The sequence below is a fragment of the Pristiophorus japonicus genome, chromosome 7 (assembly GCF_044704955.1).
Source record: "Pristiophorus japonicus isolate sPriJap1 chromosome 7, sPriJap1.hap1, whole genome shotgun sequence".
NCBI lineage: Eukaryota > Metazoa > Chordata > Chondrichthyes > Pristiophoridae > Pristiophorus > Pristiophorus japonicus.
In genome coordinates this window covers 103,000,802-103,020,983 of record NC_091983.1, presented here as the reverse complement: position 1 = coordinate 103,020,983, position 20,182 = coordinate 103,000,802, and the positions used below count along the sequence as shown (strand labels likewise).

General features: G+C 41.9%; 1 protein-coding gene and 1 long non-coding RNA gene across 3 annotated transcripts in view; one reads left to right on the top strand and one right to left on the bottom strand.

The window, feature by feature from the left end:
• Positions 1 to 7,107: 7,107 nt before the first annotated feature.
• The window catches only part of LOC139267217 (uncharacterized), an 85,507-nt gene continuing 72,432 nt past the window's right edge, over positions 7,108 to 20,182 (top strand). For both annotated transcript variants that reach the window (XR_011593857.1, XR_011593858.1), the window contains exon 1: positions 7,108 to 7,420. This is a non-coding gene — a long non-coding RNA (uncharacterized lncRNA). The remainder of the gene's footprint in view (positions 7,421 to 20,182) is intronic.
• Positions 12,795 to 20,182, bottom strand: part of rhag (Rh associated glycoprotein) — a 59,893-nt gene continuing 52,505 nt past the window's right edge. Inside the window, exon 10 of the mRNA XM_070885184.1 lies at positions 12,795 to 15,549. Within this exon, the coding sequence (XP_070741285.1) occupies positions 15,472 to 15,549 (78 nt within the window). The 3' untranslated portion in view covers positions 12,795 to 15,471. The remainder of the gene's footprint in view (positions 15,550 to 20,182) is intronic.

The window sequence follows — 20,182 nt, the reverse complement described above, 5'->3', positions numbered from 1 at the left end:
CGAAGCTGGAGCAGCACTATAACCCCAAACCGTTAGAAATTGCTGAAAGCTATCGTTTCTGAATTTGGAATCAAAAGGCTGATCAAAGTATCAGTGATTACATTGTAGCATTAAAAAAGCTATCGGTGCACTGTAATTTTGGAAACTTTCAAAACCGAGTATTACGGGATCGTTGTTGGGTGAAAAATTATGCAATCACAAGGAAGTTATTGACGATGGATGATTTGACTTTTGAGATTGCTTGTCAGACAGCGAGGTCGATGGGCATGGCCGAACAATATTCCCGAGAATTAAATAATGATTACGGTCGTCAGTCAACTGAGGTAAATCACCTGCAGGTTCAAAGTAAAAGATGGTGGGGGCCCAAAGTCTCTGAAACTGGAAATTCTAACAGAGCGTCGAAGTCGTGCTATAGGTGCCTGGGACAACACATTGCTAAAAGTTGTCTATACGTGAAGGCAGAGTGTTTCTTCTGCAGAAACACTGGGCATCTTGCGAAGTCATGCCGACTGAAGGGTAAACCAGCTTTTAAAGCTATGAGTCCAGCATTCAAAGCTATGAGTAGAAATCCCAAGAGACTACATAGCATGGAAGAACAACAACAGGACGAGGGGATGTTAGTGTTACACGTCATCAGGAGCACGAGGTTAACGGACAGCGATTTGGAAAGCACCAAAATACACATAGATGTTGCAGGATTCAAGATACCAATGCAAATTGACATGGGTGCATCTGTGAGTGTAGTACCGGAGTCACTGTACCGCGACAAATTGCATGATTTCCAACTGGAGAAATCCAAGATAGAGCTGCGAGGCTACTCGGGAGAGAAGATTTCTGTGGTAGGTCGTATCACCGTACCGGTGAAATATAAATTTCAGAACTTGCCTCTAATAGTAGTGAAAGAAGACAAGTCTGCCTTACTAGGAAGAAATTGGTTGAGCTCACTGAAGCTGGATTGGAGTAAGACTTTCTGTGTGGAAGTGAGATTTTCATCAACGGATGAGGTTATCAAGCAGTATCCGAAGGTGTTCTGCGAAATGGACAGTCCGATCCAAGGCTTCAATGCAAGTGTCAGGGTACAGAAGGATGCTAGATCGGTTTACTACAAGCCACATTCCGTACCATATGCACTCAAGGAGAAAGTTGAGCAAGAACTCAAAAGACTAGAGACTGAGAACATTATTTGTAAGATAGATCGATGTAATTGGGCTACACCCATTGTTGTTGTACCTAAGTCCGATGGTAAGGTAAGATTGTGTGGTGATAAAGTAACCGTAAACCAGGTTCGAGAGGGTAATGTCCCCAATACATTGCCGAATATAGAAGATTTGTTCACAACACTGACAGGTGGTCAGATCTTCTCAAAACTGAATGCCTACTTACAGCTTGAACTAGATGAGGAGTCCAAGACATGTTTGACTATAAATACTCATCTAAGCCTATATCAATTTAATAGGCTACCGTTTGGAGTGTCTTCCGCCCCTGCCATATTCCAAGGGGTGATGAACCAGATTTTGCAAGGTATTGAAGGGGTAGTATGCTGTTTGGATGACATACTAATTTCAGCACCAAATAGGCAAATTCATAATAACATATTGAATGAAGTCCTCAAATGGCTAGAGAAGCACAGAGTACGAGTGTCTGCTCATAAGTGTGAGTTATTTAAAAACTCAGTGGAGTACTTAGGGTACAGAGTAGACAAAGATGGTTTTCATCTAACCATGGCAAAATTGGATGCGATCAGAAATGCACCCACTCCCAGGAATGTCACTGAACTTAGTTCATTCTTGGGTCTTTTGAACTATTATGGGAAGTTCCTACCAAATTTGGCTACAGTATTACATCCACTGAATGAACTTTTGAAAAAACGGGTCCATTGGAAGTGGTCAAAAGAATGCGATACAGCATTCAAGGAGTGTAAAAGCAAATTGGTAGAGAGCACCATGTTAGTTCACTACGACATATCTAAGGAGATTAAGCTAGCATGTGATGCCTCTCCGTATGGAGTTGGGGCAGTAATCTCTCATGTATTATGGAGTGGGGAGGAGAGATGAATTGCTTTTGCTTCACGCACTCTCAGTGCCAGTGAGAGTAATTATGCGCAAATTGAAAGGAAAGCTTTGGAATTAATTTTTGGGGTCAAGAAGTTTCACAAATACTTGTATGGTCGTAAGTTTACCATCGTTACGGACCATAAGCCCCTAACAGCAATCCTCCATCCAATGTCCCCAGTTCCAACATTAGCTGCAGCCCGAATGCAGAGATGGGCTTTGATTTTGTCAGCATATACATATGATATTGAATACAGACGATCAGCTGATCACAGTAATGCTGATGCAATGTCTAGACTCCCTTCCCCATCACAAGTTACACCCGAGAGGGAAGAAGTGTTTTATTTTTCATACATTGATGGACTGCCAGTCACAGCTGAAGAGATTGGTAGAGCAACCAAACGTGACCCAGTGATGTCAAAGATGTATGAGTATATTGCAAATGGATGGCCAAACCAGGTAACAGACAAAGATACACATCCCTTCTTCATTCGTAGGAATGAATTATCAGTCGATAAAGATTGTATCATGTGGGGTGCAAGAGTGGTTATACCAAATAAATTCAGGTCCAAATTATTAGGAGACCTCCATGACCAGTACCTGGGAATGTGCTTGACCAAGAGTTTTGCACGCAGTTATTTATGGTGGCCAGGTCTTGATAAAGATATGGAGAACATCGTGAGTCAGTGCATGACATGTCAATCGGTAAGCAAGCAACCACCATCAGTAGCATTACAGCCTTGGAAATGGCCTCCCAGGGTGTGGCAAAGGCTACATATTGATTTTGCTGAGTTATATAAGAACATAAGAACCTAAGAATTAGGAACAGGAGTAGGCCATCTAGTCCCTCGAGCCTGCTCCGCCATTCAACAAGATCATGGCTGATCTGGCCGTGGACTCAGCTCCACTTACCCGCCCGCTCCCCATAACCCTTAATTCCCTTATTGGTTAAAAATCTATCTATCTGTGATTTGAATACATTCAATGAGTTAGCCTCAACTGCTTCCTTGGGCAGAGAATTCCACAGATTCACAACCCTCTGGGAGAAGAAATTCCTTCTCAACTCGGTTTTAAATTGGCTCCCCGTATTTTGAGGCTGTGCCCCCTAGTTCTAGTCTCCCGACCAGTGGAAATAACCTCTCTGCCTCTATCTTGTCTATCCCTTCCATTATTTTAAATGCTTCTATAAGATCACCCCTCATCCTTCTGAACTGCAACGAGTAAAGACCCAGTCTACTCAATCTGTCATCATAAGGTAACCCCCTCATCTCCGGAATCAGCCTAGTGAATCGTCTCTGTACCCCCTCCAAAGCTAGTATATCCTTCCTTAAGTAAGGTGACCAAAACTGCATGCAGTACTCCAGGTGCGGCCTCACCAATACCCTGTACAGTTGCAGCAGGACCTCCCTGCTTTTGTACTCCATCCCTCTCGCAATGAAGGCCAACATTCCATTCGCCTTCCTGATTACCTGCTGCACCTACAAACTAACATTTTGGGATTCATGCACAAGGACACTCAAAAGAGTTTCATGCACAAGGACATCCAGGTCCCTCTGCACCGCAGCATGTTGTAATTTCTCCCCATTCAAATAATATTCCCTTTTACTTTTTTTTTCCAAGGTGGATGACCTCACATTTTCCGACATTGTATTCCATCTGCCAAACCTTAGCCCATTCGCTTAACCTATCTAAATCTCTTTGCAGCCTCTCTGTGTTCTCTACACAACCCGCTTTCCCACTAATCTTTGTGTCATCTGCAAATTTTGTTACACTAAACTCTGTCCCCTCTTCCAGGTCATCTATGTATATTGTAAACAGTTGTGGTCCCAGCACTGATCCCTGTGACACACCACTAACCACTGATTTCCAACCCGAAAAGGACTCATTTATCCCGACTCTCTGCTTTCTGTTAGCCAGCCAATTCTCTATCCATGCTAATACATTTCCTCTGACTCTGCGTACCTTTATGTTCTGCAGTAACCTTTTGTGTGGCACCTTATCGAATGCCTTTTGGAAATCTAAATACATCACATCCATCGGTACACTTCTATCCACCATGCTCGTTATATCCTCAAAGAATTCCAGTAAATTGGTTAAACATGATTTCCCCTTCATGAATCCATGTTGCGTCTGCTTGATTGCACTATTCCTATCTAGATATCCCGTTATTTCTTCCTGAATGATAGCTTCAAGCATTTTCCCCACTACAGATGTTAAACTAACCGGCCTATAGTTACCTGCCTTTTGTCTGCCCCCTTTTTTAAACAGGCGTTACATTAGCTGCTTTCCAATCCGCTGGTACACCCCCAGAGTCCAGAGAATTTTGGTAGATTATAACGAATGCATCTGCTATAACTTCCGTCATCCCTTTTAATACCCTGGGATGCATTTCATCAGGACCAGGGGACTTGTCTACCTTGAGTCCCATTACCCTGTCCATCACTACCCCCCTAGTGATAGTGATTATCTCAAGGTCCTCCCTTCCCACATTCCCGTGACCAGCAATTTTTGGCATGGTTTTTGTGTCTTCCGCTGTGAAGACCGAAGCAAAATAATTCTTTAAGGTCTCAGCCATTTCCACATTTCCCATTATTAAATCCCCCTTCTCATCTTCTAAGGGACCAACATTTACTTTAGTCACTCTTTTCCGTTTTATATATCTGTAAAAGCTTTTACTATCTGTTTTTATGTTTTGCGCAAGTTTACTTTCGTAATCTATCTTTCCTTTCTTTATTGCTTTCTTAGTCATTCTTTGCTGTCGTTTAAAATTTTCCCAATCTTCTAGTTTCCCACTAACCTTGGCCACCTTTTATGCATTGGTTTTTAATTTGATACTCTCCTTTATTTCCTTGGTTATTCACGGCTGGTTATCCCTTCTCTTACCACCCTTCTTTTTCATGGAATATATTTTTGTTGAGCACTATGAAAGAGGTGCTTAAAAGTCCTCCACTGTTCCTCAATTGTGCCATGGTTTAGTCTACTTTAGCCAACTCTGCCCTCATCCCACTGTAGTCCCCTTTGTTTAAGCATAGGACGCTCATTTGAGACACTACTTCCTCACCCTCAATCTGTATTACAAATTCAACCATACTGTGATCACTCATTCCAAGAGGATCTTTTACTAGGAGATCGTTTATTATTCCTGTCTCATTACACAGGACTTGATCTAAGATAGCTTGCTCCCTTGTAGGTTCTGTAACATACTGTTTTAAGAAACAATCCCGTATGTATTCTATGAATTCCTCCAGGCTTCCCCGTGCGATTTGATTTGACCAATCGATATGTAGGTTAAAATCCCCCATGATTACTGCTGTTCCTTTTTCACATGCCTCCATTATTCCCTTGATTATTGTCCGCCCCACCGTGAAGTTATTATTTGGGGGCCTATAAACTACGCCCACCAGTGACTTTTTCCCCTTACTATCTCTAATTTCCACCCACAATGATTTAACATTTTGTTCATTAGAGCCAATATCATCTCTTACAACTGCCTTGATATCATCCTTTATTAACAGAGCTACCCCACCTCCTTTCCCTTCTTGTCTATCTTTCAGAATTGTCAGATACCCTTGTATGTTTAATTCCCAGTCTTGGCCACCCTGCAACCACGTTTCTGTAATGGCCACCAAATCATACCCATTTGTAATGATTTTGCCGTCAACTCATTTACTTTATTTCGAATGCTGCGTGCGTTTAGGTAGAGTGTTTTAATACTAGTTTTTAAACCATGATTTTTAGTTTTGATCCCTCCTGCAGCCCTTTTATATTCATACATATTGTCCCTTCCTATCACCTTGTGGTTTACACTTACCCCAGTGCTACTCTGCTCTGTTGCCTCCTGCCTTTTGCATTCTTTCTTGGGATCCTGTTCATCTGAGCTCTCACCCACTCTAACTAGCTCAGAGCCCTCTCCTGGGTTCCGAATACTCCTCGCATTGAGGCACTGAGCCTTCAGGCTTGCATTTTTCTTACACTTTGACCCTTTAGAATTTTGCTGTACAGTGACCCTTTTTGTTTTTTGCCTTGGGTTTCTTTGCCCTCCACTTTTACTCATCTCCTTTCTGTCTTTTGTTTCTGTCTCCATTTTGTTTCCCTCTGTCTCCCTGCATTGGTTCCCATCCCCCTGCCATATTAGTTTAACTCCTCCCCAACAGCACTAGCAAACACTCCCCCTAGGACATTGGTTCCGGTCCTGCCCAGGTGCAGACCGTTCGGTTTGTACTAGTCCCACCTCCCCCAGAACCGGTTCCAATGCCCCAGGAATTTGAATCCCTCCCTGCTGCACCACTGCTCAAGCCACGTATTCATCTGAGCTATCTTGCGATTCCTACTCTGACTAGCTCGTGGCACTCGTAGCAATCCCGAGATTAGAAGGACAACAATTGTTCATTGTGATTGATAGCCATTTGAAGTGGGTTGAGGTGTTTCCAATGTGCAAAATAACAAGTAAAATATTGGACATTTTACGAAAATTATTTTCTTCATTTAGCCTCCCTGAAGAAATTGTTTTGGATAATGGACCACAATTTCATTCAGAAGAATTTGCACAATTCACGAGCAAAAATGGTGTGAAACATACCAAGGTTCCACCATACCACCCTGCTTCGAATGATGCAGTGGAGCGCACTGTACAAATTGTAAAACATGCCCTCATAAAACAAATGTTAGATCCAAATCCAAGGAAATGACAGTTATCATTGGATCACAAATTGGCTAATTTTTTGATTACATATAGAAATACTCCTCATATAACTACAGGTAGAACACCAGCAGAGTTGTTTCTCAAATGACAGCCACGAACCAGATTCTCGTTGTTAAAACCAAATTTGGCACAGTCTGTAGATGAGAGACAATTGAGACAGAAAGAGAATCATGATAGAGGTAGAGTAAAAGAGAGAAGTGTGAAATTAAACCAGAAGGTGAGAGTAAAGAACCATCAACAATGGTTAAAGTGGTTACCAGGAAGAGTGGTGAAGATATGTGGTCCTCGCGCATATTTGGTAAAGATGTTTGACAATGGACAGGTTAGGTTTGTTCATATTGATCATATTTTTCCTACAGACATGGAAGGAGTTGAAGGTGGGAATGATTCAATTATTTCTGACTCATCGGATAGTTTTGATATACCAGTAGCAAATCCTAACTCCAATGTACTGGAAACAAATCCAGGAGAGAATCAGAATGAAAGTCTGAGTCCGAGTCAGGAAAACAAAGAGCCTGAAGTTAGAGTGAGTTCAAATGAAAATCAAGGACATTCCGTGGAGGAAAACGTTCCTCAGGATGAACCTCGAATGAGTTTAGATTCGACACCATGTTTGGAAGGTTCTGTTCGAGAGCGAAGGTATCCTCTTCAAAACAGAAAACAAATGGTAAAGTTAAATTTGTAAATATGGAAAAATATAAGTTTATATCCTGTATTATGTATAAACATAAAAGTTATGTATGATGTTTGTTATAATAAGTTCTTCATTAAGGAGGGAGAAGTGTAATGTCTGTAAGCTTGTAATGTTTCTGGCTCCACACTATGGATGTGGATGTTATTATGTACTGCAATTTGCACAGTTAATAATTAAACAGAATCAGGCAAATTTCCAGAGGCTTCCGAGAGAGCTGCCTGCCATGTAGGAAGCTGTGTGTGCTTTTGCTCTGTAAATATATCACACACATCTGGTTGTACACAACTGTGCATTGTAACCTATATTGTCTAGAGTTTAGAAACATAGAAAATAGATGCAAGAGTAGGCCATTTGAGCCTGCACCACCATTCAATAAGATCATGGCTGATCATTCCCTCACTACCCCTTTCCTGCTTTCTCTCCATACCCCTTGATCCCTTTAGTCGTAAGGGCCATATCTAACCCCCTCTTGAATATATCCAATGAACTGACATCAACAACTCTCTGCGGTAGGGAATTCCACAGGTTAACAACTCTCTGAGTGAAGAAGTTTCTCCTCATCTCAGTCCTAAATGGCCTACCCCTTATCCTAAGACTATGTCCCCTGGTTCTGGACTTTCCCAACATCGGGAACATTCTTCCCGCATCTAACCTGTCCAGTCCCGTCAGAATCTTATATGTTTCTATGAGATCCCCTCTCATCCTTCTAAACTCCATTGTATAAGGGCCCAGGTGATCCAGTCTCTCCTCAAATGTCAGTCCAGCCATCCCGGGAATCAGTCTGGTGAACCTTTGCTGCACTCCCTCAGTAGCAAGAACGTCCTTCTTCAGATTAGGAGACCAAAACTGAACACTCTAAGGTCCTTACTCTACAGTATGAAACCACACGAGGCACATTCTGGGGACAAGGTCACTTTGTGACCTTAACTCTTTATTCACAGGATTCCAAAGACGATGACCCTGCATGGGACCTCCCTTTTTATACCTGTGTGATCAGGTAAGGAGTGTCTCCCACAAGTTTACCCCTTGTAGTCAAGGTGTGCATCTAGGTTGAGTGTATACAGTAATACAGTAGTGTTACATTGTGGTTACATACATGACAAACGCAATATTCCAAGTGAGGCCTCACTAAGGCCCTGTACAATTGTAGTAAAATTCCCTAGCTATGAAGGCCAACATACCATTTGCCGCCTTCACCGCCTGCTGTACTTGCATGCCAACTTTCAATGACTGATGAACCATGACACCCAGGTCTCATTGCACCTCCCCGTTTCCTAATCTGCCGCCATTCACATAATATTCTGCCTTCGTGTTTATGCCCCAAAAGTGGATAACCTCACACTTATCCACATTATACTGCATGTGCCATGTATTTGCCCACTCACCTAACCTGTCCAAATCACCTTGCAGCCTCTTAGCATCCTCCTCACAGCTCACACCGCCACCCAGTTTAGTGTCATCTGCAAACTTGGAGATATTGCACTCAATTCCTTCATCCAAATCATTAATGTATATTGTAAAGAGCTGGGGTCCCAGCACTGAGCCCTGCGGCACCCCACTAGTCACTGCCTGCCATTCTGAAAAGGACCCGTTTATCCCGACTCTCTGCTTCCTGTATGCCAACCAGTTCTCTATCCACATCAGTATATTACCCCCAATACCATGTGCTTTGATTTTGCACACCAATCTCTTGTGTGAGACCTTGTCAAAAGCGTTTTGAAAGTCCAAATACACCACATCCACTGGTTCTCCCTTGCCAACTCTACTAGTTACATCCTCAAAAAATTCTAGAAGATTTGTCAAGCATGATTTCCCTTTCATAAATCCATGCTGACTTGGACCAATCCTGTTACTGCTTTCCAAATGCGCTGCTATTTCATCTTTAATAATTGATTCCAACATTTTCCCCACTACTGATGTCAGGCTAACCGGTCTATAATTACCCATTTTCTCTCACCCTCCTTTTTTAAAAAATGGTGTTACATTAACTACCCTCCAGTCCATAGGAACTGATCCAGAGTCGATAGACTGTTGGAAAATGATCACTAATGTATCCACTATTTCTAGGGTCACTTCCTTAAGTACTCTGAGATGCAGTCTATCAGGCCCTGGGGATTTATCGGCCTTCAATCCCATCAATTTCCCTAACACAATTTCCCGCCTAATAAGGATATCCTTCAGTTCCTCCTTCTCACTAGACTCTCGGTCCCCTAGTACCTCCGGAAGGTTATTTGTGTCTTCCTTCATGAAGACAGAACCAAAGTATTTGTTCAACTGGTCTGCCATTTCTTTGTTCCCCATTATAAATTCACCTGAATCTGACTGCAAGGGACCTACGTTTGTCTTCACATATCTATAGAAGCTTTTGTAGTCAGTTTTTATGTTCCCGGCATGCTTCCTCTCATATTCTATTTCCCCCCTCCTAATTAAATCCTTTGTCCTCCTCTGCTGAATTCTAAATTTCTCCCATTCTTCAAGTTTGCTGCTTTTTCTGGCCAATTTATATGGCTCTTCCTTGGATTTAACACGATCCTTAATTTCCCTTAAATCTACCACCAAACTCATGGTCTACAGGGCTGTAGTAATACCCGTCCTCCTGTATAGATCTGAGGCATGGACGATGTACAGAAGGCACCTCAAGTCACTGGAGATATACCACCAATGGTGTCTCCGCAAGATCCTGCAAATCTCCTGGAAGGACAGGCGCACCAACATCAGTGTCCTCGACTAGGCTAACGTCCCCAGTATTGAAGCACTGACCACATTCGATCAGCTTCGCTGGGCAGGCCACATAGTACACATGCCAGATATGAGACTCCCTAAGCAAATGATTTATGCGGAGCTCCTTCATGGTAAACGAGCCAAAGGAGGACAGCGGAAACGTTATAAGGACATCCTCAAAGCCTCCCTGGTAAAGTGCGACATCACCACTGACATGTGGGAGACCCTGGCCGCAGACCGCCCGAGGTGGAGAAAGTCGATCCGGGAGGGTGTTGAGCTCTTTGAGTCTCGACTCAAGGAGCATGAAGAGGCCAGGCGCAGGCAGCGGAAGGACCGTGCAGCAAACCAGCCCTTCCCCCGACGAATGTCTGTCCCAACTGTAACAGGGTCTGTGGCTCTCATATCGGACTGTTCAGCCATCAAAGAACTCACTTTGGGAGTGGAAACAAGTCCTCCTCGATTCCGAGGGACTGCCTATGATGATAATTTCCCTTGTTAGCCACGGTTGAGCCACCTTCCCCGTTTTATTTTTACTCCAGACAGGGATGTAGAATTGTTGAAGTTCATCCATGTGATCTTTAAATGTTTGCCATTGCCTGTCCAACGTCAACCCATTAAGTATCATTTGCCACTCTATTCTAGCCAATTCACGCCTCATTCCATCGAAGTTACCTTTCCTTAAGTTCAGGACCCTAGTCTCTGAATTAACACTGTCACTCTCCATCTTAATAAAGAATTCTACCATATTATGGTCACTCTTCCCCAAGGGCCCTCGCACAACAAGATTGCTAATTAGTCCTTTCTCATTACACATCACCTAGTCTAGGATGGCCAGCCCTCTAGTTTGTTCCTCGACATATTAGTCTAGAAAACCATCCCTAATACACTCCAGGAAATCCTCCTCCATCCTATTGCTACCAAGGCTGGAAACTCAACATCCAGGGGTATTCAACACACACACTCCCTCTCCCCCACACTCTCGCTCACTCTCCTCCACTCTACTCTCTCACTCTCCCTCTCCCTCACACTCTCCCCCACTGTCTTTCTCCCCCAGTCTTTCTCTTCCCCTACTTACTCTCTCCCTCCAGTCTCTCTCTCTCCCCAGTCTCGCGCCCCCCCCCACTTTTTCTCTCTTAGCCCCCCAGTCTCAGCCCCAGTCTCTCTCTCTTGCACCGCCCCCCCAACCTCCAATTTCCTCTCTATATCAGAAAGCCGCAAAAATGTTTGTGCAGATAATCACAGCGATATTTTAGGCAAAAGTCTTGGAGATAACCCAGTAGCAGGCTCAGGCTTGTGCAGCAATGAGCTCCAAGCTCGGCAACGTGCTTCCTCATATATTGTACTGTGCCTGCGTGACCGGACAAGCGCGATGCGCAAATAGTTGCGGAGTCCACATGTGTAGAAAGACACAAAAATGTTCGTGCAGATAATCATTCCGTATTAAGTGTCAACCACTTAGTATGGGACCGGAGTCATGTGTAGGCCAGACCGGATAGGGTTGGCAGGTTTTACATGACAATCTCAAGGTTATTTTTCTGGTGCTAGCCCACAGGTGTGATGCTGAATGGCCTCCTTCTATGCTGTAAGATTCTATAGAATTACCAGATTTATTGAATTCTGTTTCATGGTTTTGCATGGAAGGGTTTGAATCTCCAAGTTTGCGGATGACACTAAACTGGGTGGCGGTGTGAGCTGTGAGGAGGACGCTAAGAGGCTGCAGGGTGACTTGGACAGGTTAGGTGAATGGGCAAATACATGGCAGATGCAGTATAATGTGGATGAATGTGAGGTTTTCCTTTTTTCTGGGCAAAAACACAAAGGCAGAATATTATCTGAATGGCGGCAGATTAGGAAAAGGAGAGGTGCAACGAGACCTGGGTGTCATGGTTCATCAGTCACTGAAAGTGGGCACGCAGGTACAGCAGGCGGTAATGAAGGCAAATAGTATGTTGGCCTTCATAGCTAGGGGATTTGAATATAGAAGCTGGGAGGTCTTAATGCAGCTGTACAGGGTCTTAGTGAGGCATCACCTGGAATATTGTGTTCAGTTTTGGTCTCCTAGTCTGAGGAAGGATGTTCTTGTTATTGAGGGAGTGCAGCGAAGGTTCACCAGACTGATTCCAGGGATGGCTGGGCTGTCATATGAGGAGAGACTGGATCAACTGGGCCTTTATTCATTGGAGTTTAGAAGGATGAGAGGGGATCTCATGGAAACGTATAAGATTCTGACGGAACTCGACAGGATAGATGCGGGAAGAATGTTCCTGATGTTGGGGAAGTCCAGAACCAGGGGACATAGTCTTAGGATAAGGGGTAGGCCATTTAGGGCTGAGATGAGGAGAAACTTCTTCACTCAGAGAGTTGTTAACCTGTGGAATTCCTTGCCGCAGAGAGTTGTTGATGCCAGTTCACTGGATATATTCAAGAGGGAGTTAAATATGGCCCTTACGGTTAAGGGGATCAAGGGGTATGGAGAGAAAGCAGGAAAGGGGTACTGAAGGAATGATCAGCCATGATCTTATTGAATGGCGGTGCAGGCTCGAAGGGCCGAATGGCCTGCTCCTGCACCTATTTTCTATGTTTCTAATTCATGACCTCTAGGTTGCTCATCAAGTACAATCACAAGTCTACCATATCCATTTATTTTAAAAGTAATTGTGTTCTAAAACAGCTATAGAAACATAAACAAACAGAAAAATATAAGAATCAGCAGTTAGAAAAGCTCCATAAAAACAGAATACATCTTTCTCAATAGTAAAAAATATTAATCATGTTGTTACACCAGGGAATCTTAATTTTTAGATTGCATTAACCTATTAAATGCATAGTATAGATTGCATTGGAGTCTTTTCACAAGCTATGCAGTACATTCTATATCCATCTGTTACTTTTTGTTAAGGTGAATTACTTTTTGCAGACTCATTGTTAGCTTTTATATGTTTACATAACATAATCTGATATAAGCATTTGTTTAATTTGTACATGCCATCTAAAAATCCAAATTCTTAAAATGTGTAGAATATTATATTCATAGTTCTTTACTATAAAGGTCTTACACATAAAATCGTATCGGCTATTTTTATAAAGAAAAAAGCGAAATTTGAGGTCCCATTTATGGAATTTATACCTGAATTTTAGCCTTTGATGATTGCTACTGGTCACCGACATAAAGAAAATATAAGATTATTTTGTAGTTCATTTATACAATATTTTTCCCCAGCAAGATATCTATTTTGTAGCTTTTTATGCAACATTTTGTTTCAATATATATTTCTAACTCTATTCACTGCTGAAAATTTACAGAAAGTTAGTTTTGTAAATGTTTTATAGTTCAGAAAAGAATGGCTTGGAATGTGGTGGGGGGGAGGGGGGGGGGGGTGGACACATCGCAGCCAGTGTCAGAGCAGTCAGTGAATGACTGACCGCAACTTTAGGATTTCCGTGTTTAGATGAGAATGCATCACATCCTGAAGTTGAGGTCAGTTTCAAAGGGGGATAACAGTGAACACCATTATTACCTACCGCAAATTCCGGCCCAATATATTTTATTTTGAAAGCTGCGGAGTACATTTATTATTAAAAGGTTTAAATCGTTTATAATGGTCTTTTCCTTCAGAAATGAGAGATTGTGTCTCGTGATATTCTTGCCTTGAATTTAAAATTCTCATACTTGTGTTCAAACCCCTCACCCCTCCTTATCTCTGTAACCTCCTCCAGCTCTAAAACTCTCTGCGATCTCTGTGTTCCTCCAATTATGTCATCTTGCATATCCCCCACTTCCTTTGCCCCATCATTGATAGCTGTACCTTCAGCTGTCTAGGTACTAGACTCTAATTCTCTCCCTAAAGCTCTCCACCTTTCCATCTCTCACTCCTCCTTTAAGATGCTCCTTAAAACCTACCTCTTTGACTAAGCTTTTAGTCACCTGTTCTAATGTCTTTTTTGGCTTGGTATCATTTTTTGTAAGATTACTCTCCTGTTAAACTGCCTTGGAACATTTCACTTTGCTAAAGATGCTGTATAAATGCAAGTTGTTCTTCTTGTAGTGAGCTTGTGTAGCAAAGTTTCTGTCAACACAGTGATCTGTGCTGTTCTGTGGTGTAAAGCAATTTTAATACTTTGGTATGAAAATAACTATTTGATCTTAGTTTGTTCACCAACTTCAGACTTTTATGATTGCCTGATTTTTAACATGTTAAAATGTAGTTTTCTCTCATATTCTTTTCTTCTCTTTTGAAAGCACTGATTCGTGCTGGGAAAAAAATTCATGAGTACTAGCAGGCCATCTAAATGGCCATTCTTTATATGTGAATCTAGACAGTAAATATTGGCAGGTTATTTTGACCATGAGAGAATTATAACTAAGCTTAGTTCTGTCCTTGTAAGTGCACTTCCCAACATGATCTTTGGATACTGATCAGGAATCGAAATCCTGGATGATTTATTTTTTTCTCCCTATTTGAGTGACATAAAGGTTAGTTTTAGTATCCACCCCACTGCTCTAATGGAGATTAGGTAACATAAGAAATAATTTGGCATTCATATAATGCCTTTCACATCCTCAGGACATCCCAATTATTTCACATACTATGACTTTCTTTTGAAGAGTAGTCACTGTTCTTATGTACGGCAGACAATCTGCACACAGTGAAGTCTTAAAAACAGCAATGATATGAGTAAACAGATGCTATGCTTTGATGATGTTGGTTGAGGCATTAATTTTGGCTAGAAAACTAGGAGAGCTCCCTTGCATTTCTTCAAATAGTGCCACAGGATGTTTTACATCCACCTGACCAGCCAGACAGGGCCTTGGTTTAACATCTCATCCTAAAGATAGCACCTTCAGTAATGCAGCATTCCTTCAATATTTCACTGTCAGCCAAGATTATGTGCTTAAGTCCTGTAGTGGTGCTTGAACTCACACCATCTGAAGTCCTGCCCCATTGCAACTCAATCCTGAAATGGAGAATTCCAGCTGTTATGTATCGGGAAAACAAATGGAGCTCTAGCAGTTTAAGAAAGACCTGATCAAAAAGGAATATAAAAGGACCGTGCAAATTCACCAGTCGAGAAACATGTTCTGTTTTTATCAGATTATCTTACTTTAAAAAGCAGATTTTTTTTGAAAGGACAAGGTTAATTTCATTTGAAATTCTGTAGTAATCTGTAGACTTCTTTGGTTGTTCATTTGAATTGGAAATACTATGTAAAATTATTTGGATGAAGTACTGTGTGCGATTTAGCAATGTTGGCGTACTTTGTTGGTTCTAAATGTTGATCTGCTCCTTAAAACCCATGCTGGATCATGCTTCAGCATTAGTTTTGTGCTTTCCATGTTCTGAAGAAAGCAGGTCTTCATGTTCATTTTCACCATTTGGCACCTAAGAATAAGTAGAAGGTTCACAACATTGAAACAAAAACATTAAAAGCTGAGTTTTGTATAGCATTTGAATCCATTTGTGGTGTCAGTTGACGTAACAATTTTATTCCTGGACCGGAAGGTTATGGCTAGAATTATCACAGAGGAATTGGAGCTCACATCTAATACAGGCTCTGCAATGGAGTATTTGATGTATATTTTAAGAACGTAAGAAATAGGAACAGGAGTAATTCAATAAGATCATGGCTGATCATTGACTTCAACACCACTTTCCCGCTTGATCTCCATAATCCCTTGATTCCCTCAGACTCCAAAAATCTATCTATCTCAGCCTTGAATATATTCAGAGACTCAGCATCCACAGCCCTCTGGGACAGAGAATTCTAAAGATTGACAACCCTCTGAGTGAACAAATTCCTCCTCATCTCTGTCTTAAATTGCCTACTGTGCCCCCTAGTTTTAGACACTCCAGCCAGGGGAAACAACCTCTCAGCATCAACCCTGTCAATCCCCTTCAGATTATGGTATGTTGCAATGTGATCACCTCTTATTCTTCTAAACTCCAGAGAGTATTGGCTCATTCTACACAATCTCTCATCATAAAACAGTCCTCTCATCCCAGGAATCAATCCAGTGAACCTTTGTTGCACCGCCTCTAAGGCAGGTATATTCTTCCTTAGATAAGGAAACCAAAACAGTGCACAGTACTCCAGGTGTGGGGTCTCACTAAAGCTCTGGCCTCATATTTAACCAATATTTTAAATTTAACCGTGGCCAGCCGGGTTTCCCAGGCCTTGGAAAAGCCGGCAGCTAAAAGGAGGTGAGGACTGCTAGATTCAGGAGGTGCCTATCCACTTACCTGCTGCATCCAGTTTGCCTGCTTCACTAACCTCTCGATTGGACACACCTCCGACCCTTCCGATCCCACCCCGGCCCCGCCCATTCCAATCTGCCTTCTGGCCTCCGATCTCTCCCCCACTCCGGCCTCCAATCTCCCCTCTACCCTCCGATCTCTCCACCTGCTCCGACCTCCGATCTTCCCCCGACCTCTGATCTCCCCTCTGGCCTCCGATCTTCTGCCGCTCACCCTGCTCCCACCTCGGCCTTTCCGATCCCTCCCTCCCTCCTCTCCACTCCCTGGCTATACCCTGGTGTCGATGGCCTACACACCCACCCAACAGCCAGTCAGTCTCTCAATCTCGCTGGCTGCAGCTGGAAAACAGAGACAAAAAAAGGTTAATCAGGTTGTGTCGTTAAATTTGGCAGGACCTGAGGGAAACCCACACTTCCGGGTTTCCCGAAAGCAAAATTGCCCTACTGCTCCTTCTCTGCCTCCCCGTAAATATCAGAGCCATGGTATCTGATATTAGCCTGGTTTAGTTTAAAGGTATGCCACAAAACTTGAGTTCAAATGTAAATGGGAAAGCAAGAAAGAGAGAAAATGAGACCAAAGATAAGTATGTACCATATGTAAGAAAAGTTTATTTAGCTAATCTATTTATTGAACTGTAATTTTCATGAATCAATAAAAATATTAAAATTTTAAAAAGATATGTGAAGATATTAAACAGTAGCATCAAGCAAGCACTGCTTACTGGAAGAAAATATGATTGAATATGAAATTAATAAATTGCTATTGCATTCAATGCAGCTCATCTCACCAGAGGAACATAGGAACATAAGAGGGCCATTTAGCCCCTCGAGCTTGTTCCGCCATTCACTGAGATCATGGCTGATCTGCGACCTAACTCTATATACCCGCCTTTGCCCCATATCCCTTAATACCTTTGGTTAACAAAAATCTGTCAATCTCAGCTTTAAAATTAACAATTGATCTAGCATCAATTGCCGTTTGCAGAAGAGAGATCCAAACTTCTACAGAATTGCTTCCTAATTTCAATCCTGAACGGTCTGGCTCTAATTTTTAGATTATGCCCTGAGTCCTAGACTCACCAACCAGCGGAAATAGTTTCTCTGTATCTGTTCCCCTTAATATCTTGAAAACTTCAATAAAATCCCCCCTTGACCTTTTAAATTCCAAAAAATACAACCCTAATTTGTGTGATCTCTCCTCGTAATTTAACCCTTGGAGTCCCGGTATCATACTGGTAAACCTATGCCCAGAATTGTTCACAGTACTCCAGCTGTAGTCTAATCAGGGCTTTGTATAGCTGAAGCATGACTTCTACCCCCTTGTATTCTAGTCCTCTGGATATAAAGCCCAGCATACCATTAGCCTTTTTGATTATTTTATGTAACTGTTCATGACATTTTAATGAGCTATGCACCTAGACCCCCAATTCTCTTTGGACGTGCACTGTTTCTAAGCTGTTCACCATTTAGAAAGTACCCTGTTCTACCCTTTATAAATCCAAAGTGGATGACCTCACATTTGCCTACACTGAAATCCATTTCCACAGTTTTGCCCATTCGCTTAATCTATCAGTTTCTCTTTGTAATTTTATGCTTCCATCTACACTGCTTACAATGCCGCCGATCTTTGTGTCATCGGCAAATTTTGATATGTGGCTTTCTATCCCATCATCTCAATCGTTAATAAATACGGTGAATAGTTGAGGCCTCAACATTGATCCTAGCGGGACACCACGTGCTAAAAATTCGCCGACCTTGTGACCGTTTTTGGCAATATTTCACCATTTTTGGCAAAAAAACGATCGGCGGGAAATTCAGAGACATCTTGCGGCAGCGTTTTTTTAAGTAACACTGGGGACTAGACCGCTGCCATGCAAGACTCGAAATATCACTTTCGCCAAAAATTTGGCTCAGCGCGCACCCGTATTTAACGTGAAAAATACCAGCCCTTGCAGCAGTATGAAGACCTGCAAAAAAGCTAAGTTAAAGTTTTTATTTTTTAATTCTTTTTCAGCAATTCGACAGTTAAATGCCTTGTAAATGTTTTGTGATTTTTAATTTTTTGTTTTTTGTGATTTTTCTTTTGGTGTTTTCCCCCTTCCCTAGGCCTCTCTCGCAGCGGTATCAGCCTCAGAGTAAAGTTGCAGAAAATTTGCAGTTTGCACCACGATTCCTCGTGCAATGCCAATTTTTACCGTTGGTCAAATTGAAGCTTGAATTTTAGGCCTCGTAGCGGTAGCGAAGCAAAAGCAGTAGTTTTGGCAAAAAAAATACAATTTTCGCCAAAAAACTAATCTCTAGCTCCACGAGTCACATCCTGCCAATTAGTGTACCCACCCATCATTATCCCTACTCTCTGTCTACTGTCGCGCAGCCAATTTCTTAACCAGGTCAAAAATTTGCCTTCAATTCCTTGGGCTTCAGCTTATGTTAACAGTCTCTTATGAGGGACTTGATCAAATGCCTTCTGGAAGTTCATATAAATAACATTGAAGGACATTCCCCTGTGCACTGCTTTAGTTACCTCTTCAAAAAATTCAATAAGGTTCGTCAGGCATAACCAACCTTTACAAATCCATGCCATTGACCTGGCTCGCTCTGATCAGCTGAAAATTTTCAAGGTGTTCAGTCACCCTATCTTTAACTATAGACTCTAGTAATTTCTTGACAACAGATGTTAGGCTAACTAGTCGAAAATGCTCTGGTTTCCCTCTCTCACCATTCTTAAATAGCGAAGTGATATGCGCAATTTTCCAATCGAAAGAAACAGTTTCTGAATCGAGAGAACTTTGGAAGATTATAGTTAGGGCATCTGCAATATTCTCACCTTCTTTTAAAACCCTGGGATGGAAATCATCTGGCCCTGGGGATTTGTCACTCTTTCGTGCCATTATTTTCTTCATTACTGTTATTTGCTTATGTTAATTTTGGTGAGTCCCTGTTCCTGATTCAATATTAGTTTCCTTGGGATATCCTCGACTGTAAATACTGACGTAAAGTAATTATTCAACATGTCTGCCATTTACTTATTTTCATTGACAATATTACCGCTTTCAGTTTTCAAGGGGCCAACATTGCTCCTGACCACCTTCTTTTTCATAATCTAATTGTAAAAAAAATTTGTGTTGATTGTGATATCCCTTGTAAATACTAAATTCAGTTTTCAAATTCCAGTTTAATGAGATTATACATGCATACTGAAAAGAATTGAAAATTCTCAACCCTGCCTAATGTTCCAACCCTAAACATGTTGAAAACATTTGACAGAAGTTATTTTGGTGATTTCCAGGGTCGATTTCCTCAAATTTCCTGACAATTCGGAAAGATAGACAAGAAGGGAAAGGAGGTGGGGTAGCTCTATGAAGAAAGGATGATATCAGGGCAGTTGTGAGAGACGATATTGGCTCTAATGAACAAAATGTTGAATCATTGTGGGTGGAGATTAGAGATAGTAAGAGGAAAAAGTCACTGGTGGGCGTAGTTTATAGGCCCCCAAATAATAACTTCACGGTGGGGCGGACAATAATCAAGGGAATGATAGAGGCATGTGAAAAAGGAATGGCAGTAATCATGGAGGATTTTAACCTACATATCGATTGGTCAAATCAAATCGCACGGGGTAGCCTTGAGGAGGAATTCATAGAATACATACGGGATTGTTTCTTAGAACAATATGTTACAGAACCTACAAGGGAGCAAGCTATCTTAGATCTGGTCTTGTGTAATGAGACAGGAATAATAAACGATCTCCTAGTAAAAGA